The sequence below is a fragment of the Microcaecilia unicolor genome, chromosome 10, assembly GCF_901765095.1.
Source record: "Microcaecilia unicolor chromosome 10, aMicUni1.1, whole genome shotgun sequence".
Classification (NCBI taxonomy): domain Eukaryota; kingdom Metazoa; phylum Chordata; class Amphibia; order Gymnophiona; family Siphonopidae; genus Microcaecilia; species Microcaecilia unicolor.
In genome coordinates this window covers 7,723,419-7,750,518 of record NC_044040.1, presented here as the reverse complement: position 1 = coordinate 7,750,518, position 27,100 = coordinate 7,723,419, and the positions used below count along the sequence as shown (strand labels likewise).

The following is a 27,100-nucleotide window of genomic DNA, read 5'->3' as shown; positions in this document are numbered from 1 at the left end:
TTTCTTATATATATATAATTATTTCTCAGAGTTAACACTTTCTTTGCCCATGGCTGCCTCAGTATATAATATGTAAAACCTCTTCGATTGTAACCACAGAAAGGTGGTATGTCAGATCCCATTTCCCTTTCCCTATTTGAGATTCTACATGGAATGTTGCTAGTGGAGGAGTAGCCTAGTGGTTAGTGCAGCAGACTTTGATCCTGGGGAACTAGGTTTGATTCCCACTGCAGTTCCTTATGACTCTGGGCAAGTCACTTAACCCTCTATTGCTCCAGGTACAAAATAAGTACTTGTATATAATATGTAAAACCTCTTCGATTGTAACCACAGAAAGGTGGTATGTCAGATCCCCATCCTCTTTCTCTTTACCAGTCCAGCATCCCATCAAGTAGCACATTTAATGATCTGATGTTTCTTATGTGAATTTTATAAAAGGAATAGAAGTGATTAAAGTTTCCCACTGCTTGTGGAGGTGTTAAACCAGTGGTTCCCAAAATCAGTCCTGGAGGCATCCCAGCCAGTCAGGGTTTTGGGATATCCACAATGAATATTCATGAGAGATATTTGCATGCACTGCCTCCAGGGCATTCAGACCTCTCTCATGAATATTCATTGTGGGTATCCTGAAAACCTGACTGGTTGGGGTGCCTCCAGGGCTGAGTTTGGGAAGCACTGGGTTAAACCATTGAAATTACACATTTTCCAGGTTTTTGCAGCATTTTAGTCTCCTGCATTTCAAGAACCTCAGATATTAGCTACCTTTTAGCTCCAATGCTGCTGTAATAGTCTTCCATCTCTGTATCTGTCTCATGCGGCTACTATAACAGTTGCAAAGAACCAATCGAGGCCACACCAGTGGCCTCCGGCAACTGTACAGAAATCTGGCATAGCTAAACTGGTATAGCTGCACCGTAGAAATGCTCAGCGAGCACTGCTTTCAAACTAACAGGCAGATGAACAAAAGCCCCGCGCTGTTCCAAACAGCGCTCTAAAATAGCGCTGGAACAGCGCAGGGCGCTATTAGACCTATGATCAGAGATAATGCATGCAAATTTAAGCAGCGCAATTATCTCTCATCATGGGGTAGAAGTGCGGGAGAATTGTGCCTGAGCATGCGCTCAGCACAATCCTCCCGCAATTGTTTGACAGGTCTGGGCTGTCAAAAGCCCAAACCTGTCAAACACAGGGGCTTGGAGGTCCATGGAACCACCAGGCCCTGACTACCCCTGCCCCGAGCAACAGGGGCTGGGGGGACCTCCGGTTCCCCCCGACGATCCCCCCCCCCTCCAGGTTCAGGAAGGGCTGGACATCCGGTGGATCTCCAGCCCCCCCCCCCCAGCAACTGGTCCCTGGTGGTCCAGTGGGCGCCGACCAAGCCCTCCCCCTAGTGACAGGGGGGCTGGAGGTCCGCTGGACCGCCGGTCCCTCTCCCCAACCCAACCCCCCCAGCATTGGCAAGGGTCTCTGTCTGATGGTGTCACTCCATCTGCCGCCCTCCCTCTCTCTCTGCCCGCCCGCCCCCCTACCTTGGTTGGAGGAGGGACGCAGCCTGCCTCCCTCCTCTTCCTTCGACGCCGCAAATGGCAGCGCCCAGCCCTGCCCAGTGCATCCTGGGATGCACTGGGCGGGGCTACACACCATATAAGGGAGTTGGCGTAGGGTTTGTCATGGCCAGCGACCCAGTCTTTGGCGCGCTGGACGCTGATCATTGGGGATGAATGCGTTAAGCGCTGATTAACATGCATTTGCAAGCTACTTGCGCTAAGAGCCCTCGAGCGCGTTGTTTCACGCGCTAAAGGGCTCTAATCATGGGGCGGTAACAAACGCCGGTTCTAGTATGGCGCTAACAGCCTCTAGCGCCGGCATTTGCTTTCGATCATCTGCCTGTAAGAGAGTGATGCTTAAAGCTGGACGCTAAAGCTCACAAACTCAACAACCCTGCTAAAAAAAAAATAGCTAGGGATGCGCGAAGGAATCTGTATGCAAATGATACGTTCATTTAATTCATGCTATTAAACCAAAGGTAGGGGCATTTTGCGGTAAGCGCAGTGCTTTTTTTGTGCCGGTACGCAACGGTACGGCGTACCGGCACCTTTTTCTCCTCCTCCCCTCCCCTCCCATTACTTCCAGCGATTCTCCGCCTCTCTCCTGCCCTCCCATCGACGTGCAGCGATTTTTCCGTCCCTCCCCTGCACTCACCTCTCTCATATCCAGCGATTCTTCGTCCCTCAGCGTCCTCCTTCACTGCCTGCCAGCCAGCGTCGGACTCCGAAGCGAACGGTGCAGGCAGCGATTGGCTGGCAGCGTCGTAGCTTCCCTCTGCAAGTCCCGCCTATGCGTAAACAGGAAGTTGTAGGCGGGACATGCAGAGGGAAGCTACGACGCTGCCAGCCAATCGCTGCCTGCACCGTTCGCTTCTGAGTCCGACGCTGGCTGGCAGGCAGTGAAGGAGGACGCTGAGGGACGAAGAATCGCTGGATATGGGAGAGGTGAGGGCAGGGGAGGGACGGAAAAATCGCTGCACGTCGATGGGAGGGCAGGAGAGAGGCGGAGAATCGCTGGAAGTAATGGGAGGGGAGGGCAGTGGAGAGAGAATTGCTGGAAATCAATGGGAAGGGCAGGGGAGAGAGAATTGCTGGAAATCAATGGGATGGGAGGGAAGGGCAGGAGAGAGAGAATTGCTGGAAATCAATGGGATGGGAGGGAAGGGCAGGGGAGAGAGAATTGCTGGAAATCAATGGGATGGGAGGGAAGGGCAGGGGAGAGAGAATTGCTAGAAATCAATGGGAGGGAAGGGCAGGGGAGAGAGAATTGCTGGACATGTGAAGGGCAGGGGAGAGAGAATTGCTAGAAATCAATGGAATGGGAGGGAAGGGCAGGGGAGAGAGAATTGCTGGACATAGGATGGGATGGGAGGGAAGGGCAAGGGAGAGAGAATTGCTGGACATGGGAGGGAAGGGCAGGGGAGAGAGAATTGCTGGACATTGATGGGAGGGCAGGGATGAGATAATTGCTGGACATGGAGGGGAGGGCAGGGAAGATAGAATTTCTGGACATGGAGGAGAGAGAGGAGAATCGCTGGACGGGGAGGGGAGGACAGGTAAGAGAGAATTGCTGGACATGGATGAGAGGGGAGAGAGGAGAAATGCTAGAAATGGATGGAGAGGAGAGCAGGACATAGAGGAGAATTGCTGGACATGGATGGATGGAGGAGTTGGCTAGGAGAGAGGAGAAATGCTGACTTGGATGGAGGAGAGGGGAGAGAGAATTATTGCTTTACATGGATACAGGGGAGGGAAGAGAGAAGAGAAATGCTGGACATGGATGGAGGGGAGGAGAGAAAAAAAGAAGAAGATGCACCTGGATGGAGATGAGGGAAAGGGAAAAGAGGAGAAAAACTGCACATGGATGGAGAAAATAGGCAAAAGCTGGATCCACGTTATACCTCCTCCAGTCAATTCCACGGAGGAGGACCCAGCTTTTACTTATGGATGCAGGGCAACAAAAGAAGAAGAAAGGAGGAAAGTAAAGAAATAAATGGAAAGGAAGCCCTGGAAACGGAGTTAAGAGAACAGATAGAGAGCAGCAGAATCAGAGACTGGGACCAATATGGATAGAAAAACAAAGTCACCAGACAACAAAGGTAGAAAAAAATCATTTTATTTTCATTTTAGTATTTGGAATTTGTCTTATTTTGCACTGGGTATACTGGAGCTGTAACAGCTTACAGAAATTATTTATAAATCACATTATTTTTTCTCCTATACTAGTATAATATTTTCAATGATGTCTGTTTATATGCGCCATGGCTGGTATAAGGGGTGTGGCTAATGGTGTGGCTATAATAGGGGCGGTGCCATGTGTGGTGACCCCGCCCACAATGAGTACCGGCACCTTTTTTTCTACAAAAAAAGCACTGGGTAAGCGTGGCTCTTGTGTGTAGGTCTAGACAAAACCGGAAGTGCAAGCACACATCAGTACTGTTATTCTGCATTTTTTAAAAAAATATGAGCCTTTCAGAAATTGTTTGCACTTAAATTTTTTGCAAGGCTCATATTTAAGCAGATCGTGAAACAGTTACCAATGTGTGTTCCTTCCACTTCAGTTTTGGTCGGACTGGCACACTGTTTGTTTCTCACTATCAGCACTTAAAAAAACTTGTGCGGGCTTCCGTCCACTTGAAACGTTGTATTTCGATATCCATTATTTTGATGTTTTTTGTGAGTTTTTTTTTTTTTTTTTTTAGTATATGATTCCCTGGAGTGTAGTTCAGATAGTAACAGTAAATGACAGCAGATAGATCTGTGTGGTCCATCTAGTCTGCCCATTAAAAACTCCTTTTATAAAGCCACGGTAGTGATTTCTGACGCAGTAAATGCAACGAAGCCCGTTCAGTTCCTATGTGCTTTGACGCATTTGCCGCTCAGAAATCACATCGTCACTTAGTAAAAGGACAGCGCTAAGGTAGGTGGAATTGTACTTACCTCTCTATGCAAGTTATACCTTTCTGTGCTTTAGTTTGGTGGTGTTCCTTTTGGTCTCTGCAGGTTACACACTTCTATGCATTTTTATTTTCTATATTTGTTTTATTTTTTTTTTTGTTACATTTGTACCCTGCGCTTTCCCACTCATGGCAGGCTCAATGCGGCTTACATGGGGCAATGGAGGGTTAAGTGACTTGCCCAGAGTCACAAGGAGCTGCCTGTGCCTGAAGTGGGAATCGAACTCAGTTCCTCAGGACCAAAGTCCACCACCCTAACCACTAGGCCACTCCTCCACTGTTGCTACTGTTTGAGATTCTACATGGAATGTTGCTATTCCACTAGCAACATTCCATGTAGAAGTCGGCCCTTGCAGATCACCAATGTGGCCGCGCAGGCTTCTACATGGAATGTTGCTAGTGGAATAGCAACATTCCATGTAGAATCTCCAATAGTAGCAACATTCCATGTAGAATCTCCAATAATATCTATTTTATTTTTGTTACATTTGTACCCTGCGCTTTCCCACTCATGGCAGGCTCAATGTGGCTTACATGGGGTAATGGAGGGTTAAGTGACTTGCCCAGAGTCACAAGGAGCTGCCTGTGCCTGAAGTGAGAATCAAACTCAGTTCCTCAGTTCCCCAGGACCAAAGTCCACCACCCTAACCACCGATTCCCTCTTTCTTTATAGGTGTCCTCTGAATCGTAAATCTTTGAATCAGGAGGGAACACCCAAGCAGTTCTTAGGGTTTTTATTGGGAATCTTGTTTGTCAAATGTTGAATCCTATATTCACAGAGATTTCTGTTTTCATTATCCCTGCTCAGTATCGTGAGATTTTCTCGTTCTGTAATGTCTACCGTTCTTGCCGCCGCATCTGACTCTGCATTGATATCGTGCACCAGGGGCGTAGCCAGACAGACAATTTTGGGTGGGCCTGAGTCCAATGTGGGTGGGTATGGAATTCATGCCCCCTCCCCCCCCCCCCCCCCCCGTCCCTAGCCCCCTTCTGCTCTGCTTTGCTTCGCTCACTGCAAGTCCAAAGTATTAAATACCTGAGCAGGAGGAGATCTACAAACCCCACCAGCTGAAGATTTCCTCTTGGTCAGGCAGTCAACGCGCTTCCAAACAGCAGCCAAGAGCACTTTGATGCCACAGCCAGCAGGCTGTGCAAGCATTAAAATTAAGCATGCGCAGAAGGGCTGGCGTTGGTTTCAGCTCGACGCAAGTGCTGCCAGCTGCCACTTAGATGAGCACTGGCCGCTTGAGGAGGAGGAAATCTTCAGCTGGCGGGGTTTGAGGATCTTTGCCAGCCATAGCAATGAGTACCACAATTCTGGGTGGGCCTGAGTCCAAATAGGGTGGGCCCTGGCCCACCCATGGCTACGCCACTGTCGTGCACCAGTTCCATCGCTGTTTATATGGTCGAGGTGCTTTTTCTCCTTCTCTGTCCCATCTTCAGCTTGCTGGCTTTGGTATAGTATCACGAGAGACGTATGTGTTAGGCGGTGAGAGTCTGATAGGTACTGAGGGGGAAGAGGGATCTTGGGGTGATAGTATCTGAGGATCTGAAGGTGACGCAACAGTGTGACAAGGTGTGTTGCCGTAGCGAGAAGGTTGCTAGGCTGTATAGAGAGAGGTGTGATCAGCAGAAGAAAGGAAGTGTTGATGCCCCTGTACAAGTCGTTGGTGAGGCCCCACCTGGAGTATTGTGTTCAGTTTTGGAGGCCGTACCTTGCGAAGGATGTTAAAAAAAATGGAAGCGGTGCAAAGAAAAGCTACGAGAATGGTAAGGGATTTGCGTTCCAAGACGTATGAGCAGAGACTTGCTGACCTGAACATGTATACCCTGGAGGAAAGGAGGAACAGGGGTGATATGATACAGACGTTCAAATACTTGAAAGGTATTAATCCGCAAAAAAATCTTTTCCGGAGATGGGAAAGCGGTAGAACGAGAGGACATTAAATGAGATTGAAGGGGGGGGGGGGGGGCAGACTCAAAAAAGATGTCAGGAAGTATTTTTTCACGGAGAGGGTGGTGGATGCTTGGAATGCCCTCCCGCGGGAGGTGGTGGAGATGAAAACGGTAACGGAATTCAAACATGCGTGGGATGTGCATAAAGGAATCCTGTGCAGCAGGAATGGATCCTCAGAAGCTTAGCCGAAATTGGGTGGCGGAGCAGGTGGGGGAAGAGAGGTTGGTGGTTGGGAGGCGAGGATAGTGGAGGGCAGACTTGTACGGTCTGTGCCCTGAAAAAGGCAAGTACAAATCAAGGTAGGGTATACACATGAGTTTATCTTGTTGGGCAGACTAGATGGACCGTGCAGGTCTTTTTCTGCCGTCATCTACTATGTTTTATGTTACTTGCATTACTGTGATTTTTAGCTTTGCAAATCGTTAATGCTCAGCACTGGCTAACTGCTATCCCTCTGTCCTTTGTTATGCAGTAGCTGCTATTGGCACTTGTCGAAATATTGAAGGAAAGGGTAGAAAGTGAAAAACACACATTAGTATTCATCCTCCTCTGCAGCTTTAATGGTACCATATTTTCAAATCTTAATTGCCTTTTTATAAATGAAAGTGCAGGTCAAAAAGACGTGGCTACACTTGCAGCTGGGTAGTTTACTGGGGCCATGTTATATTTCAGTCAAAAAAAAAAACATGTGTTTCAGAGATCAGAGGGAAGATCAGGAAAAGCTGACCTTACCCTCTAAGCTGGAAGGGACTGACAAGGAGACATTATCCCCATTGAGCTTCTAGACATGTTTGATAGTAAATGCACTTGGGGAAAGAGCGCTTCATTCTTGGAAAGAGGGCACAGAAGGGATGTGACTCATTGAGCCTTCAGGGTCTCTTGATCTCTTGGCCACTTAGAATTCAATTGCAGCCCTTAAAGGAATTTTCAGTCTGCCACAGGGTAGTAGTGATTTGGCTTCTGTCCTGAATGTGAATTGGGTCTTGAATTCTGCTTGGGTTCCTTACTGTGTAAAAGCAATTTGGTCTTCCCAGTAATCATTTAAGACATTTTGAAGTGTGTTTATTTTATTAGTCATGACTGTGCAGCAGGTTTCTTAGTTTTTCAAGTTGTTCTGGTCTTTGAAGCCATCTTGTTCTGCTTTTGTCTTCCTTTGGCCTGTGGTTGGGGCTCGGGCACTGACTGCAGGTGATAAAAGCCAACAAGGTCTCAGGTTGACATGTTTGACAGCTCACAGAAGGCAAAATTATTCATTGACCACAGAGGCTCAGCTGCAAAGTAATAAAACTTTTCTGTGTCCCCTTTTCTTCTTCTTCTAGCTTTTTCATTATTTCTGTGCCCTACCTGACTCTGTCCCTTTTCAGTTCCTGGCTGTATATTGCGATTTGTTAACCACCTTCATATTTTGGCAACGAGCAAACGAAACTAACAGTATCCTACAATACTCTAATCAGTTTAAGCCGAATTAAATGTGTGGGGGGGGGGGGGGTTTCCCAAATGTCTACCCAGAATAATTTCTTCACACAAGTCTGTCTCCTTGGAATTGCCCTCTGCTTTTTCGGCATAAGCTGTCCAGTAGCCCAGGAGAAGGTAAACCAAGATGCGTGATGCTTCCTTGATGCACTGGAGCCTAATTCGCTGAGATATATTGTCTATGGGGAAAAGGCTGTGGTAACACAAAGAAAAAAGGGGGACAAGCAATTCCCTGTGCCACAAGGCAAACACAAATGTCTCTGCATGGAGGTTCAGGACAAATATATTCCACGTATTAGAAAAAAGGGAAAAAAGACTAAACGTCAGCCGGCGTGGCTAAACAGTAAGATAAAGGAAATCATTAGAGCCAAAAAACAATCCTTCAGAAAGTGGAGAAGAGAACCAACTGAAAGTAACAGGATAGATCATAAGGAATGCCAAGCCAAATGCAAAGCGGAGATAAGGAGGGCAAAAAAGGACTTTGAGAAGAAATTAGCGTTGGAAGCAAAAATACATAGTAAAAAATTTTTTAGATACATTAAAAGCAGGAAACCGGCCAAAGAGTCGGTTGGGCTGCTGGACGAAAATGGTGTTAAAGGAGCGATCAAGGAGGACAAAGCTGTAGCGGAGAAATTAAATGAATTCTTTGCTTCGGTCTTCACCGAGGAGGATTTGGGGGGGACACCGGTGCCGGAAAGAATATTTGAAGCGGGGGAGTCGGAGAAACTAAACAAATTCTCTGTAACCTTGGAGGATGTAATGGGTCAGTTCAGCAAGCTGAAGAGTAGTAAATCACCGGGACCTGATGGTATTCATCCCAGAGTATTAATAGAACTAAAAAATGAAGTTGCGGAGCTACTGTTAGAAATATGCAATCTGTCCCTAAAATCGAGTGTAGTACCGGAAGACTGGAGGGTAGCCAATGTTACTCCGATTTTTAAGAAGGGTTCCAGAGGAGATCCGGGAAATTATAGACCGGTGAGTCTGACGTCGGTGCCGGGCAAGATGGTGGAGGCTATTATTAAGAATAAAATTGCAGAGCATATACAAAAACATGGACTGATGAGACAAAGTCAGCACGGATTTAGTGAAGGGAAGTCTTGCCTCACCAATCTAATGCATTTTTTTGAGGGGGTAAGCAAACATGTGGACAATGGGGAGCCGGTTGATATTGTATATCTGGATTTTCAGAAGGCGTTTGACAAAGTGCCGCACGAAAGACTCCTGAAGAAATTGCAGAGTCATGGAATCGGAGGTAGGGTATTATTATGGATTAAGAACTGGTTGAAAGATAGGAAGCAGAGAGTAGGATTGCGTGGCCAGTATTCTCAGTGGAGGAGGGTAGTTAGTGGGGTCCCGCAGGGGTCTGTGCTGGGTCCGTTGCTTTTTAATGTATTTATAAATGACCTAGAGATGGGAATAACTAGTGAGGTAATTAAATTCGCCGATGACACAAAATTATTCAGGGTCGTCAAGTCGCAGGAGGAATGTGAACGATTACAGGAGGACCTTGCGAGACTGGGAGAATGGGCGTGCAAGTGGCAGATGAAGTTCAATGTTGACAAGTGCAAAGTGATGCATGTGGGTAAGAGGAACCCGAATTATAGCTACGTCTTGCAAGGTTCCGCGTTAGGAGTTACGGATCAAGAAAGGGATCTGGGTGTCGTCGTCGATGATACGCTGAAACCTTCTGCTCAGTGTGCTGCTGCGGCTAGGAAAGCGAATAGAATGTTGGGTGTTATTAGGAAGGGTATGGAGTCCAGGTGTGCGGATGTTATAATGCCGTTGTATCGCTCCATGGTGCGACTGCACCTGGAGTATTGTGTTCAGTACTGGTCTCCGTATCTCAAAAAAGATATAGTAGAATTGGAAAAGGTACAGCGAAGGGCGACGAAAATGATAGTGGGGATGGGACGACTTTCCTATGAAGAGAGGCTGAGAAGGCTAGGGCTTTTCAGCTTGGAGAAGAGACGGCTGAGGGGAGATATGATAGAAGTGTATAAAATAATGAGTGGAATGGATCGGGTGGATGTGAAGCGACTGTTCACGCTATCCAAAAATACTAGGACTAGAGGGCATGAGTTGAAGCTACAGTGTGGTAAATTTAAAACGAATCGGAGAAAATTTTTCTTCACCCAACGTGTAATTAGACTCTGGAATTCGTTGCCGGAGAACGTGGTACGGGCGGTTAGCTTGACGGAGTTTAAAAAGGGGTTAGATAGATTCCTAAAGGACAAGTCCATAGATCGCTATTAAATGGACTTGGAAAAATTCCGCATTTTTAGGTATAACTTGTCTGGAATGTTTTTACGTTTGGGGAGCGTGCCAGGTGCCCTTGACCTGGATTGGCCACTGTCGGTGACAGGATGCTGGGCTAGATGGACCTTTGGTCTGTCCCAGTATGGCACTACTTATGTACTTATGTACATAAGTACATAAGTATTGCCATACTGGGACAGACCAAAGGTCCATCAAGCCCAGCATCCTGTTTCCAACAGTGGCTAATCCAGGTCACAAATACCTAGCAGAAACCCAAAAAGTACAAAACATTTTATGCTGCTTATCCCAGAAATAAGCAGTGGATTTCCCCCAAGTCCATTTAGCCGTCCAAACCTTTTTTAAACCCCGCTAAGCAAACCGCCTTTACCACATTCTCTGGCAACAAATTCCAGAGTTTAATTACATGTTGAGTGAAGAAAACCTTTCTCCGATTCATTTTAAATTTACTACTTTGTAGCTTCATTGAATGCTCCCTAGTCCTAGTATTTTTGGAAAGAGTAAACAGATGCTTCACGCCTACCTTTTCCACTCCACTCATTATTTTATAGACCTCAATCTTTTCTTTTTTTTTTTTTTTTGTACCCCGCGCTTTCCCACTCATAGCAGGCTCAATGCAGCTTAGGTACTTTATTTGTACCTGGGGCAATGGAGGGTTAAGTGACTTGCCCAGAGTCACAAGGAGCTGCCTGTGCCTGCAGTGGGAATTGAACCCAGTTCCCCAGGACCAAAGTCCACCACTCTAACCACTAGGCCACTCCTCCACTCTTGTCTTCCTTTTCTTCCAACATCAATTATTCCCTATACTCCTGCAAGATCTCTATGTTCAGGGCCGCTGAGAGACTGAGCCGGGCCCAAAGCAGGGTGCTGCCACCCCCTCCCCCCCCAGATCGTCGCTGCTGCCACCCCCTCCCCCCAGGATTGCCACTGCTGCACCTGAGATACCTTGGGGCTGGCAGGGATCACGAGACCCCGCCAGTGGAAGAATCCAACGCTGCTCTTCACTCCATGCCTGCCCTGCCCCTGCGGCTGCTTTTTTTCTCTTGTTGCACATGCGTGTTTTCAAAACTGAGCATGCACCTGAGGGGGAAAAGCAGCTGCTTGGCATGATGGTAGAGGCAAGCGAAGAGCAGCACTGCAGGGGAGGCCCAGTGTCGGAGTTCTATCTCCTGCTCCTGTCGGGACGCAATCACTCAGGGCCCGTCAGGAGCAGGAGAGAGAGAGAGACCCCAGCGCTGGGCCCCCCCTTGGAGGCCGGGCCTGGGGAATTTTGCCCCCCCCCCCCCCTCAGCGGCCCTGTCTACGTTCATTAGATTCTTACCGCTTAGTTCTGCCGACTCCTAAATCTGCAAATCTAGAATCCACTCAACACTCTGCCTTCTATTTCCTAGGACCCAAACTGTGGAATGATTACCAACTTCTATCCGCAGAGAACCCTCTTTAAAGAAGTTCAAGAACTCACTTAAATCCCACTTCTTGTGCGTTTGGCATTCACTCTCGGTGAAGCTTTATTTCTTGACTTGGGCTCCTGATATAAGATTGTTAAATTGAGTTTTGTTTTGTTGTCGCATCGTTCTTAATTCTGAAATGTATGTATCATCTGGTACTCCAGGTTGCCCGGTGAGCATCATAGCAGGTTACCATGAGCAATTTCTAAGACTGTTTATGAGGTCGGGGCCGAGGCCAGGAAGCTGGAAGGCACAGCAAATCCACTCACGCCATACTCTTCTCCTCTTACCTTGGGTGCCAACGGAAATTCTTATGTTTGACAGTAGCATGGATCTCCAGTGCCTAGGACCCAATATTTTACACTGTCACCCTACCCCCCTCCCTTCCCAACTTTCACTGCATTGCAAAGGCCCCATACTTTTTTGTTCTTGACTTTCCAGCTCCTCTGTCAAGTTGGTGGCGCCCCGGAGCCCTTGCCCCACCCAACCCCAACCTCACAGCATCAATTTGTGAGTAGGCCACTGATTTCTTGCTTTACCTTTAGCCAGCGCATTTTCTGTAGTAAAAAAGGTGTCGGTACTCAAATGTTAGGCCACCCTTCAAGAGTGGGGTGATCACTGAGGGACCCACCCCACAATAGCCAGGCCCCCTGCAACCAGTCACAGAACCTATGACAAAGCAGAATTGGTGTGTAGAGCCTGAGCTCTTTCATTAAAACTTTGGGTCCACGGGTCAATTTTAGCAGACAATGGAAAATTGTACCCCCTCAAAACAGTACCCCTAAGTACCCCCTCAAAAAAAGCCCTGCCTTTAGCAAGAAAAGTGCTTATATTGCTGTAATTGGAGATGTGGGATGGAGACAATGCAGTGGCTGTTTTTCTTACATAGAAGCTGGTACAATGAAGTGTGTGCTACATTCTGTGTACAATGCAAAAATAATGGTTTGCATATGAGCTAACAGTGTGCAAAGCCTTGCATAGACAGCAGTACACAGGAAGTTAAAATGTTTAGCACAGACACAGAAATGTGCACAGAACAGCAAAAGGCTGAGTGCAACACTGGGGTGTTTGATGTGAAAAGACATAAAAGAATAAGCTCCTTGCTGTGCAGTAGGAATTAGTGAGTGTTTCCTGCCTGTTTCTTCTGTACTGCAAACATATAAAAATCCACAATTTTTTTCTGGCTTCCGTAAAGAGGTGGAGTTAAAAAAAAAAAAAAGAAAAGACAATTGAGAGGGAGGTGTGCTGGAGCAAAGAGCAAAAGTACTGTGTTGTATGCAGCTATGGGACTGCCCACAACAAAAAATTGTATGTGCACCTGGAGTTATATGCACACTGATCTGCACACGTGCTTGAATGCTATCCTGTGTGTAAATATGTATAACATTTTGTGATGCCAACAGACTAGCATTCCAGCACTTGCACAGATGATAAGAGAGTTGTAGAAAGATAGAAATTTCACCCATCCTGTACCCGCTAAGATCCATTCCATCCCCACAATTACTGCTCCATCCTCATTTGTACCTGGAGGAGTCAAACGCTATTATTTAATTGCTCACAGTCCCCTGTTTCTTTCCAGCCACCACAACAGCCACCATGGACTTCTTCCCAGTGGAGTACAAAAGGGGGGGGGCGGTGGGTGCGGTTCGCCCCGGGTGCACGCCGCTGGGGGGGGGGGGGGGGGTGCCGCGCGCCTGTCTGCTACGTTTGTTCCGTGCTCCCTCTGCCCCGGAACAGGTTACTTCCTGTTCCGGGGCAGAGGGAGCATGGAAACGAACAAAGCGGACAGGCGCGTGGCACCCCCCCCCCCCAGCGGCGTGCACCCGAGGGGGAGTTCTTTCACCGGGGGGGGGGGGGGGTCGTGCTGCACCTGGGAGGCGGGGTGCATTGGCGTTCCGCCCCGGGTGTCAGCCCCCCCCCCCAGGAATGTCACTGCTTCTTCCGTCCCTGCGGGAACCCCGTGGCAACGTCTTCCGTCCCTGCGGGAACCCCGTGGCAACGTCTTCCGTCCCTGCAGGAACCCTGCAGGTTCCACAGGATTCCTGCAATCCCCATTCTCATGCAGCTCTCTAAGATGAGTACATTTGTAACTCTGGGGGGCTGATTTGTGCACAAGCACTAGCGCACACTTGTGTGCTTACATCCAGTGTGCTCTCCCATGTTAGTGCACATATTTTGCAATGGGGTCTATTTGGTTACTGCATTGGGGAGCGAATCTTTGGTGTGAACATGCAAGAGTTCTGTATCGGTCCCATAGACTGAGTACCAATCTGGCACAGAATAAATATTTTTTTCTCTGAATGGTTAAGCTTTTTGATCTCATTGCTATAGGATGTGGTAACAGCTATTAGTGTATCTGGGTTTAAAAAGAAAAAGGTTTGGACCAGTTCCTGGAGGGAAAAGTCTGTAATCTGCTATTAAGATAGATATGGGGAAAGCAAACTGCCTATCCCTAGGATTGGTAGCATAGAATCGTGCTACTCTTGTGTTCCTGAATGTAACTCACCTTGAGCTACTACTGAAAAAGGCGTGAGCAAAATCTAAATAAGCAAACAGTTGTCCATTTCTGTTCATGAATTGAATTAGCTGGTTCATATCCATCTTTACAAACTTATTCTTTCTAAAATTCACCTTGAAATGGATGAGGACACTGCAACATATTTTAAAAATATAAACGTTCCTCCCCCCCCCCCCCCCCCCCCCAAAAAAAAAAAAAAGCAGTTTCAAATCATGGTATCCTTTGCCAGCTTCTCTTTCCAGATGGAAACCACTGGGGAGTTCAGGGGATGACCTTCCCTAATCCCTTCAGTGAGTGCTGCTCAATAGGAGCATTTGTCTGAAACCTGGATGGTCCTGGGTAGCAGGTTTAAATCCTAATGTCAGTCTTTTTGGGTATAGGTGTTCATTCCACTTCTGAAATGAAGAATACATGTTTGTTAGGCTCACCCTAGTCCTACCCAAAATACCCCCAGATGGTTCACCCTTTCCAATATGCACTTTTTAGAGTTTGACTTGCATATTCTGGCTTTGTAGAATTGGAATCTAGACCTTTATGAAGTATAAACATCTAAGTGACGACACAGGCATATCAAAAACCTGCATAGCACGTTTAAAATAAGCACCATAATCAATTGAAAACATCCATATTTTAATTGATTGTCCAAAACGTTTCAGCATTGTCTGCGTGAAGGGACTTGATTTTCCCATCCATTATCCTTTTCTATAATATTGTTGCTCTCATGCATTATACCAGTGGTCTCTAATTGTTCTCATACCTCACAGTAACATTATGGGCTTTTGTCTCACCTAGAATGTAAACCGCACTGAACCCTGGAAATTGATTTGATTTGATGTCCAACAGGGGCAGCCAGGTAGTGATTGTAGATGAGATATATTGAGAGGTGACACCTAAGAGCACAAAAGGGGAAGGGGAAAAAAATAACATAAAATGAAAAAAAATATATATATATGTATATGCTACTACTAAACATTTCTAGAGCGCTACTAGGGTTACGCAGCGCTGTACAAATCAACAAAGAAGGACGGTCCCTGCTTACAATATATATATATTGCATTTGTACCCCACATTTTCCCACCTATTTGCAGGCTCAATGTGGCTTACATAGTACCGTCAAAGGCGTTTGCCCAGTCGGTGAATAACAAATACAAAGTTGTATAGTGATCATATGAGGTATAAGTGGAGGGTCAGAATGGATGAAGATTGCGTGATGTCCTGTTCGATCATAGTCATGCTGTGTTGGTAGGTGAAGAGGGTTACGTGGGGTCGTTGGGGTAGGCCTTTTTGAAGAGGTTGGTTTTTAGTGATTTCCTGAAGTTCAAGTGGTCGTGGATTGTTTTCACAGCTTTTGGGAGCCCATTCCATAGTTGTGCGCTTATGTAGGAGAAGCCGGCTGCGTAAGTTGTTTTGTATTTCAGTCCTTTGCAATTTGGGTGATGTAGGTTTAGGTAGGATCTTGATGATCTGACTTTGTTTCTTATTGGTAAGTCTATGAGGTCTGTCATGTATTCTGGGACTACGCCCTATATAATTTTATATATATGCTTTAGCATTTGAAATGTGTCAAAAATGATACAGTGGTGGAAATAAGTATTTGATCCCTTGCTGATTTTGTAAGTTTGCCCACTGACAAAGACATGAGCAGCCCATAATTGAAGGGTAGGTTACTGGTAACAGTGAGAGATAGCACATCACAAATTAAATCCGGAAAATCACATTGTGGAAAGTATATGAATTTATTTGCATTCTGCAGAGGGAAATAAGTATTTGATCCCCCACCAACCAGTAAGAGATCTGGCCCCTACAGACCAGGTAGATGCTCCAAATCAACTCGTTACCTGCATGACAGACAGCTGTCGGCAATGGTCACCTGTATGAAAGACACCTGTCCACAGACTCAGTGAATCAGTCAGACTCTAACCTCTACAAAATGGCCAAGAGCAAGGAGCTGTCTAAGGATGTCAGGGACAAGATCATACACCTGCACAAGGCTGGAATGGGCTACAAAACCATCAGTAAGACGCTGGGCGAGAAGGAGACAACTGTTGGTGCCATAGTAAGAAAATGGAAGAAGTACAAAATGACTGTCAATCGACAAAGATCTGGGGCTCCACGCAAAATCTCACCTCGTGGGGTATCCTTGATCATGAGGAAGGTTAGAAATCAGCCTACAACTACAAGGGGGGAACTTGTCAATGATCTCAAGGCAGCTGGGACCACTGTCACCACGAAAACCATTGGTAACACATTACGACATAACGGATTGCAATCCTGCAGTGCCCGCAAGGTCCCCCTGCTCCGGAAGGCACATGTGACGGCCCGTCTGAAGTTTGCCAGTGAACACCTGGATGATGCCGAGAGTGATTGGGAGAAGGTGCTGTGGTCAGATGAGACAAAAATTGAGCTCTTTGGCATGAACTCAACTCGCCGTGTTTGGAGGAAGAGAAATGCTGCCTATGACCCAAAGAACACCGTCCCCACTGTCAAGCATGGAGGTGGAAATGTTATGTTTTGGGGGTGTTTCTCTGCTAAGGGCACAGGACTACTTCACCGCATCAATGGGAGAATGGATGGGGCCATGTACCGTACAATTCTGAGTGACAACCTCCTTCCCTCCGCCAGGGCCTTAAAATGGGTCGTGGCTGGGTCTTCCAGCACGACAATGACCCAAAACATACAGCCAAGGCAACAAAGGAGTGGCTCAGGAAGAAGCACATTAGGGTCATGGAGTGGCCTAGCCAGTCACCAGACCTTAATCCCATTGAAAACTTATGGAGGGAGCTGAAGCTGCGAGTTGCCAAGCGACAGCCCAGAACTCTTAATGATTTAGAGATGATCTGCAAAGAGGAGTGGACCAAAATTCCTCCTGACATGTGTGCAAACCTCATCATCAACTACAGAAGACGTCTGACCGCTGTGCTTGCCAACAAGGGTTTTGCCACCAAGTATTAGGTCTTGTTTGCCAGAGGGATTAAATACTTATTTCCCTCTGCAGAATGCAAATAAATTCATATACTTTCCACAATGTGATTTTCCGGATTTAATTTGTGATGTGCTATCTCTCACTGTTACCAATAACCTACCCTTCAATTATGGGCTGCTCATGTCTTTGTCAGTGGGCAAACTTACAAAATCAGCAAGGGATCAAATACTTATTTCCACCACTGTATATAGATAATGTCTTTGTGAAATTAATAGTTTTTTTTGGGAGGAATGACCAGAAAACCTATATTGCTTGTCCTCCATTTTTATTCCATTTCTATGGCCGCCTGGGTTTGTATTTTCTGTTTCCCCCATCAGGGAAGGTGGAACTATATATCCCAACATGCACTATTCATTTCTGAAGACTTGTAGGTAACATTTTAAAGATGTTTTATGTAAGCTGATTAAAAAAAAAAAGAAAAAAACCCCACAAGTTGTTTATTGGGGGGGGGGGGGTGGGGGTAGCTCTTACCTTTTCCACTAATAGATAAAGGTGGTTTATATTTATATTCAGTAGCTCTTTCATCTTTCTCCAGGGCCAGTGTGCTTCTTAAAAAATGGACTGTGTCAGGACAGTGTGTCACTATCATACTGTTGTGTTGGATCCTTCTTCAGAGTCATTAGCGCAGCAGGTCCCAAATTCTAATACCCATATAAGGGTGCACTAGTACTTCCAAAGCCTGCATCAACAGTTAACAGGAAAGTTATAATTTAATTATACTTTAGGTAATACAGTAATAAGCTATTGTGTGACTTTAATTGTGGAATAAAAATAATTAACAAAGCTCTGGCCATCATGGAAAATTTTAATCACAATGTGACTGTCTGGTTGGTGATCTGCAATGCTTAAATGGAAGAAGCAAATTCTGTCTTCATTAATTCTTGTGCTTTCAGTCCTAAATTCAGTCATTTTCCTCCTTCCTTGCTGATAAGGAAAACAAAAGTAAGCCACAGTTTGAAATGGTGGAAAGTTCTCCAGCACAGGTCACTGGTTGCACTGCCATGCTTCATTATCTATGGTGCGCTGAAGAAATGTTCACAGTAATATCTGAAAACTTTTAATTTTTCCCCGCAGGTTGTTGTTTCGTAACGTTTTATACAAGAAAAGCTGCACTCGAGGCACAGAATGCACTGCACAATATTAAAACTTTACCTGGGGTGAGTACTTTTATTTATGTTTTTGTGCAAAATCACATTGTCACTTTCTGAGTTGAGCTTGGATTTGGGGGGACGTGGTGGCCGCCTTTGTTGAAGCAACTTCAGCCTCTGAGGATGTGCAAGAGTGGAATACAGACGTGGGAAGAGCATTGGCTTAGACACTGGCGTATTGCTTTCAATGGACAAGACTCTGACACAGCAATGACTAGTGACATTGGCACTGAACAAATGGCTCTGCTGCATCTCTTGGCCAGTTATAAGGTGCTTCAGTAGTGGTTCCTGCCCTTGAGGAAGGCCAATAGAAGCAAAATGCTATAAGGACTGCTACTACTATCATTTCTATAGCACTACTAGACGTTCGTAGTGCTGTACACTGAACATGTAAGAGTAGTAGTAGAAGTCCCTGCTTGACAGAGCTTACAGTATAATCAGGACAGACAAACACGACAAATAAGGATAATCCCAAAGAGTAGCAAGATTCCGGAATCCCAAAGAGTAGCAAGGTTCCGGAATCCCAAAGAGTAGCAAGATTCCGGAATCCCAAAGAGTAGCAAGGTTCCGGAATCCCAAAGAGTAGCAAGATTCTGTGCGGAATCCCAAAGAGTAGCAAGATTCTGTGCGGAATTCCAAAGACTACTACTACTACTATTTATTTCTATAGCGCTACTAGACGTATGCAGCCTACACAGTCTAATCAAGACAGACAAACAGGACAAATAAGGACAAAGAGTAGCAAGATTCCGGAATCCCAAAGAGTAGCAAGATTCCGTGCAGAATCCAAAGAGTAGCAAGATTCTGTGCGGAATCCCAAAGAGTAGCAAGATTCTGTGCGGAATTCCAAAGACTACTACTACTACTATTTATTTCTATAGCGCTACTAGACATATGCAGCCTACACAGTCTAATCAAGACAGACAAAAAGGACAAATAAGGGATAAGGGAATTACTTAAGGTGAGAATGGTAAAGCAGACATGGGTGCTGAACAAGTAAGTAGGAGTTAGGAGTTAAAAGCAGCCTCAAAAAGGTAGGCTTTTAGCCTAGATTTGACGATGGCCAGAGCTGGACCTTGATGTACTGATTCAGGAAATCTATTGCAGGCATACGGTGCAGCAAGATAAAAGGAACGGTGTCTGGAGTTAGCAGTGGAGGAGAAGGGTGCAGATAAGAGAGATTTACCCAATGAACAGTTCCCGGGGCGGAGTGTAGGGAGAGAGAAGAGTGGAGAAGTACTGAGGAGCTCCGAAGTGAACACACTTGTAAGTCAATAAGAGGAGTTTAACCTGAATGCGGAAACAGATAGGGAGCCAATCAGAGGCGTAGCCAGACAGCCAATTTTGGGTGGGTCTGAGCCCATAGGATTGGATGGGCACAGAATTCAGTCCCTTCCTGCCCCTATCCGCTCTGCTCTCTGCATTCTGCCTCTCTTCCTACCCTCAAACACAAAATATTAAATACCTGCACCAGCTGAAGATTTCCTCCTCCTCGGGCAGCCAGTGCTCTTCCAAATAGCAGCTGGCAACACTTGAGTTGAGTTGAGCTGATGCCGCTGCCAATAGTCCGTACATGCTCAGTGCTTCTGCACGGGTGAAAATTGAGCATGTGCAGAGGGGCCAGTGTGTGGTGCCAGCTGCCGTTTGGAAGAGCATTGGCTGCCCGAGGAGGAGGAAATCTTTAGGCTTTGGGGATTCCCACCAGCCACAGCAAGAGTGCCACAATTTTGGGTGGGCCTGAGTCCAAACCGGGTGGGCTGTGGCCCACTCAGGCCCGCCTGTAGCTACGCCACTAGAGCCAATGAAGTGACTTGAGGAGAGGGCTAATATGAGCATAGCAACACTGGTAGAATATAAGTTGTGCAGCAGAATTTTGAAAGGAATAGCTCACCCCCTCCCCCAAGAGTCATTCTGTAAAAGAAATGTATATGTAATTCTTTAAATTTATGGACAGACAGTCTTGCCCCAGAATGAATGATACTTCTTTCCTGCCCTAGTCATAAATCTGTTTGTTTGTTTTTACTTGCACGTAGGAGAGAGATGAGGAGGGGGTAGGGATCTCATGGATGCTTGGAATAGATTCACATTGTGTTCCTAAGATTTCATCAACCTTTGATTGCTAGCCTCCATTGGGAATACTTTGCAGCGGATATGTATTGCAAGCTTACATACGAGAAACTAGTTGTCTTAAAACAGAACTCAAGTACTTTATTATTATTTTTTAAGATGTGTTACAATTCTACGTGAAAGGGGGGATGGTGGTGGTGGAAAGACTAATGGTAAAATAGGACAGTGCCTGAGGGCCCACAGCAAAAAAGGGGATCCACTGTCCTCTAGCCTCCATTTAGTTTAATCACGTTTGGTAAATGACTAGGAGCCCATGACCCTTAGTGCCCGGGGGGGGGGGGGGGGGGCAGACCCCGACCCCTGTCTGTCTGCTCCTGTACATGAATCAAATATGAACTCACAATAGTAATTCACTTGCTTCTGCAATTCGTCACTCCATATCTGGTCACCTGATACGGTCTTTATGTTTGCAAAGAACCTTAATACCAAGGAGGCAGAGCATGCAAATCTCTCATGAATACTCATTGTGGATAACCTGACTGGCTGGGGTGACTTCCAGGACCAGGTTTGGGAACCACTGGCATGTCCTATGTCACAGAATGTCATTACGAAACAAAATATTGAGCAGAAGTAACACAAATTCTGTTTAGTCATTTGCCAATAATAGTGTGCAGCCATTGGAAACAGTGTGCTTGTACAAGGAAAAGAAGGCACACTGTTTCCCATCAGTGGGCCCTGGCCTCCATGATGGGCAACTTGAATCTCCATGATGGGCAAACTATTGTGCATGCACACCTAGTCAGGAAAGAGTGTTCCACGCACTTTTATTAGTGCAAAGCCTGTCGGTAATTTGATTATTGCTTCCCTAGGCTTTTTTTTTGTGTTTCAACAATTTTTTATTGATGAGATCACATGGTATGCAATTCCATCTCAGTCAATATAAATCGTATAACAGCAAAGTCTAGTACATATTACTAAACCTGAAACGTCCATCATCAATGTTTTCCAAACTTTTCTCCCCTATCCCTTCCTTCTTGTCTACTCCTATATCTATAATGTGTACATGTATAATTACTGTACAAAAAAAAAAAAAAAAACAGCACCACGGGCCTTTAAAAATGGAACACAGTTCTTTAATGAATGAGCCTTGACAAAAAGACCCGACACAGGCCGTGTTTCGGTGACTAGCACCTGCGTCAGGGGTCACAGTGATGACGTGGAAAACTTGGGGAATAACTCGAATATATTCCTCTACAAGGCACTTTCACTTTCTGTATCCATTTGGATACAGAAAGTGAAAGTGCCTTGGTGCTTTGTAGCTTTTACTATATGAGACGTGGGGTAAGGAATAATATATTGTAGAGGAATATATTCGAGTTATTCCCCAAGTTTTCCACGTCACCACTGTGACCCCTGACGCAGGTGCTAGTCACCGAAACACGGCCCGTGTCGGGTCTTTTTGTCAAGGCTCATTCATTAAAGAACTGTGTTCCATTTTTAAAGGCCTGTGGTGCTGTTTTTTTTTTTTTTGTTTGGACTTTAGTTTGTACTTCGTTCCCTCTCTTTTGTTATATCCTAATTACTGTACAATGCATAACTATTAACAATAAACTTTTATATGACACTCCAATATTTATAACTCGTGTTTTACTCAGTGTATTATCCCAACAGTATTTACTGGTGGGTCCTCTTAATGTGCTCCTTCAAAGGATTATTCTCCTATCTAATAATACACATGTCCCTCTATTATGCATTGAACATTACCCTTCCCACTCCCCTAGGCTTTTTTTTTTCCAAACACATAATTCCAGTTTATGGTCAAAATATCCTCTTATTTGATTTTTATTGATTGGGATTTATTAACTGTCCTTATGATGAGATTTGCCTAAGGCTATGTACTTACTGCGGGTACAGTTTAACACAGAACTTAGATTTTAACAGTATAACAATAGTAAAATGACCAAATACAAGCATAAATATGATAAATAAGGTCAACTTGGAAATGACAAATTGAAACCTAGTAGTAACCTAGTTGGTAACAGAACATACGATATTGTAGAAGAGAGGAGGCATTTTTTTGGCATCGCCATTTCAAAATCAGTTGGTAACTGAATATATGATATTCTAGAAGAGAGGAGACCAAAGAAGTCTTCGTTAAATAAAATTTCACCAGTGTATGTCCATGCAGTAGATCATCCGAGATTGTTCAAGACCCCTGAGGCAGGCCTTAGGGCTGAAACACGGCCGTGTCGGGTCATTTTTTAATACAATAAAGTGTTTTTTTGGTATCCTCACTTGGTTTTTCCTCAATTATTTTTGTTTCATATCTCACGGTATCGTGAGGGTTTTTACCTACTTTTTTTTGTTTGTTTATAGGAATTTTGGCAGAGCACAAGCAGACTTGCACAAGCAGGGTCGCTTTACTCATACTACCCCTCTCCTCAAGACCCTTCACTGGCTCCCTATCCGTTTTCGCATCCTGTTCAAACTTCTTCTACTAACCTATAAATGTATTCACTCTGCTGCTCCCCAGTATCTCTCCACACTCGTCCTTCCCTACACCCCTTCCCGTGCACTCCGCTCCATGGATAAATCCTTCTTATCTGTTCCCTTCTCCACTACTGCCAACTCCAGACTTCGCGCCTTCTGTCTCGCTGCACCCTACGCCTGGAATAAACTTCCTGAGCCCCTACGTCTTGCCCCATCCTTGGCCACCTTTAAATCTAGACTGAAAGCCCACCTCTTTAACATTGCTTTTGACTCGTAACCACTTGTAACCACTCGCCTCCACCTACCCTCCTCTCTTCCTTCCTGTTCACATTAATTGATTTGCTTACTTTATTTATTTTTTGTCTATTAGATTGTAAGCTCTTTGAGCAGGGACTGTCTTTCTTCTATGTTTGTGCGGCGCTGCCTATGCCTTGTAGCGCTATAGAAATGCTAAATAGTAGTAGAAGTAGTATATTTGTTTATAAAATCTATGTAGATGGTACAACAGCTTCCAAGCAGGTCTAAATATATGTGAGCTCATTTTACCCGAAGTTTCTTCAGGGTATATGGATGACATTTTATAAAAATACATAGGGGGAGGTTCTATACATGCTGCCTAAAAAAATCAGTGCTGAAATCGCTGCCGACTACGCATATTCTCTATATTCAGCGCCTAAATCTGCGTACACCCATTTACACCAATGAAAACATGGCATAAATCCCAGCGTGTAGATTTAGGCGCACTGGGCCATATTCTGTAACTAGGTGCCTAAATTTCGGAAAACCCACAAAACGCCCATTTCCCCACCCATAACCACGCCACTTTTTGCCTTTCGTGCATTAGAAGTTCGTTGCATATCGTTACAGAATACACTTAGCGAGTTGTGCACCTACAATCTGCTCACTATTGTTTAAGTTATGCACATTGTTATAAAATCCGAACCTGATTTGCATACACTGCCTTCATTATATGTAAATCTCTTTCATGCATATTCATTGTGAGTATCCTGAAACCTGACTGGCAAGGGGTACTCTAGGACTGGACTTGGGGAAACACTGGTCTAGCACATAACAAATTAACCCCGGGCCTTGACCAGGCACTGGCATTGGCCGGATACTACGTTGGCCACTATGGGCTAAATTTTGACTGGATAGAGTACAAATCTTAATTGTAATGCTATGTTTTGTATTCTGCATAAAGTTATTATAAACATAATAACATTCTCCTTGTGGGATAGAGGGAAGTTACACAGCAAAAAGTAGAGTTCATTTTCAAAATCGATAAAATACTTTACCCAGACATAGATGAAAGTCATATACATCATACTCCAATAAAATTGTTTTATCATAATCAAGAAAATGCATAAAATTTGTATTATAATCAAAAAGAAGCACAATATCTAAGAAATAATATACACTTCAAAATCACAACAAAAACCAACAAATAATTTTAAAGGAAGGATATTCAAATGACCATACAGGGTCAACAAGAAACAGAGAGTAGGGAATAGCTTGGTTGAAAATTCGGGCTCTGACACAATAGTTCTCAACTCAGACCTCAGAGCACACCCAGCCAGTCAAGTTTTCAGGATATTCACAGTGAATATGCATATAAGAGAACCGCATGACCCGACTCCATTGTATGTAGCTTTATTGTGGAAATCCTGAAAGCCTAACTGGGTGTGTCTCAAGGACGGGGTTGGAAGCACTGCTATAACCTTCTTCCTAAAATGTGAGCAATTCTTTCATCAGCACTTTGCTAATGCATTCCAGAGAGTCGTGCCAGACCCTGAAAGGCTGTGCTCTGAGTTTGATAGGCTATTTCTTCTTGGAGGGAGGCAAACTGAAGAGGTATTGTTACAAAAATTTTATTTATTTATTTATTAGGATTTATTTACCGCCTTTTTGAAGGAATTCACTCAAGGCGGTGTATAGTAAGATGTCAATGGAATGGTCATATGGGTTTTTGTTGTTGGGAGATCTGGACAGTTCGATGGTCTTTAGAATTCAAAAGGCCAAGGAAAAGTTTACATGTGTTGCTTCTTGTGTCATTGAAGTCCTGGGCATAGGAGCTGGCTACGACCCCCTCAGCCCTGGAGGCAGATGACGAAAGAGACAGCCATGTTTGAGTTGTGTGTGCATAAGTCAACCAAAAGTGGGATTGGCTGTTATATGACAACTGTGGCAGCAAGCTCTTAGCCAGGCCCCCTGATGAGGAGGATGTAGCAGAGAATGGTGCTTTAAGGATAGGAAAAGTATTTGAAACAGAGTAGCAGGATGGGAATGGGAGAAAGAGAGGATTAGATGAGTGAGTGAGAAGGTTGGGTTGATTGTAACTAATACAGGGCTCCAAGAGAGACAATTCAGGATTCTGCACAGGGTGTATATTACCAGAAAGAAGCCACCAGAGAAAGTAAAGGAAAAACAAAAGGGGGGTGGCAGGAAGGAGAAGAGACAGGGTATTGAAGGTTGACAGGGTATCTGCCACTTGGCCCTCCACTGAAGTCTTTTTTGACACACTCGCCTCCATGTGAAAGAGCAAAGATCTCTGAACAAATCCTTAAAAGCCCTCTGCTTCTCCCCTTTGTAAAATTTATTTCTGCACACTGCATGCGTCAATGTGATACTTGCACAGGGCTGCGATGAGGGGGGTTAGCATAGGGACAGCTGCCAAATTCACTTGAATCTATAATAGAAGAGTGGCTGGACAGAAAAGGCTTTCAGCAGCTTTTAAGCACTTATTTTTCCTTATGATATCTGAAATTGAATTCAGAGTAAAAAAAAAAAAAAAGTAATAGGCATACGTCCTTTTGCAGTCTGCTAAGGTTTTTGTGTGTGTGGTTTTTTTAAACGTTGCTAGTGTTGCTGCTTTAAAAGCAAACATTTAAAATATACCAAAATAACACACACGTGATTCTTCTGCCAGACGTAAATCTAATAATCGCCTCAGATGTAGCTAAGCATCTAGCATCCTGCCACATGTTCTACATCTACAGGGATGCCTCATGCATATTCCAGTTGTGTGCAGGCAATCAGTCCTTTTGTGCATAAATGGGACAATTTGCCTTTGACATTATCCCATTTTGCATAAATCCTTCTCGGTATCCAACTGTATTGTGCACCTACGGCGTATATTTTGATGTTTTGTGGACTTTGTAGCTACAGCTAAAAGGCTTTCCCATCTGCGAGACGCTCTGTTTTCTTCCCATGCCTCTCGCTCAGAAGCCCGTTAACATGGTCTAAGCTGTTTAAGTTGTTAGCATTATAACTTAATAAAGACGCATGCATTGCTTGTTATCAGGTGAAGGTTGAAAGTGGGCGAGCAGTCCCAGAGGCAATATCTCAGTTGGTGGACTCCTTTTACCAAGCTGTGGCAAAATGGGGGCCTGCGCTGGTGTCGATCCGTGTTTTTGGCGTGTGCCCCCTTTTACCGCGACGGGTAAAAGGTAGGTCTTGCTTTTCTGTAGGAAATGGCCGTGCGGCAAGTAAAGCACTTGCCGTGTGACCATTTTGGGGTGAGCGGGGAGCTTACCACCACACATTGAGGTGGTGATAGTGCCTCCCTTGCTAACCCGGCGGTAACCAGGCAGCGCACGATGGCACTGCCCAATTATTGCCTGGTACGCACCAGCCCTTGGGTTCTTATTCTTCTTGCTGTCTTTCACGTCTACGTAGTTTGCACTGTGTCCCCAGACACTACCTTGTCTGCGACAAGATCCTTCATTAGAAAACATAAGTACATAAGTATTGCCATACTGGGACAGACCAAAGGTCCATCAAGCCCAGCATCTTGTTTCCAACAGTGGCCAATCCAGGTCACAAGTACCTGGCAGAAACCCAAATAATATTAACATTCCATGTAGAACCCCAAAGAGTAGCAAGATTCTAGAATTCTATAGAATAACAAGATTCCATGCAGAGTTTCAAAGTGTATAGCAACATTCCATTTAGAACCCTAAAGAGTAGCAAGACTCCATTCAGAATCCTAAGTACATAAGTGTTGCCATACTGGGAAAGACCAAAGGTCCATCAAGCCCAGCATCTTGTTTCCAACAGTGGCCGATCCAGGTCACAAATACCTGGCAAGATCTCAAAAAAGTACAAAACATTCTATACTGCTAATCCCAGAAATAGTGGATTTTCCCCAAGTCCATCTATATATATATAAAACTCACCCTCAACGTTCTATTGGCTGCTGACGTCACTGAAGCCAAGGTTCGTATGTTCAAAGCTCT

The 27,100-nt window shown here is 45.1% G+C and overlaps 1 protein-coding gene across 7 annotated transcripts in view; it reads left to right on the top strand.

Annotated features, from left to right (window-relative positions):
* CELF2 (CUGBP Elav-like family member 2) overlaps nucleotides 1-27,100 on the top strand; it is a 485,873-nt gene that overhangs the window by 246,975 nt on the left and 211,798 nt on the right. For all 7 annotated transcript variants that reach the window (XM_030217226.1, XM_030217224.1, XM_030217223.1 and 4 more), the window contains exon 3: nucleotides 18,235-18,317. In XM_030217226.1, the coding sequence (XP_030073086.1) occupies nucleotides 18,235-18,317 (83 nt within the window). The remainder of the gene's footprint in view (nucleotides 1-18,234; nucleotides 18,318-27,100) is intronic.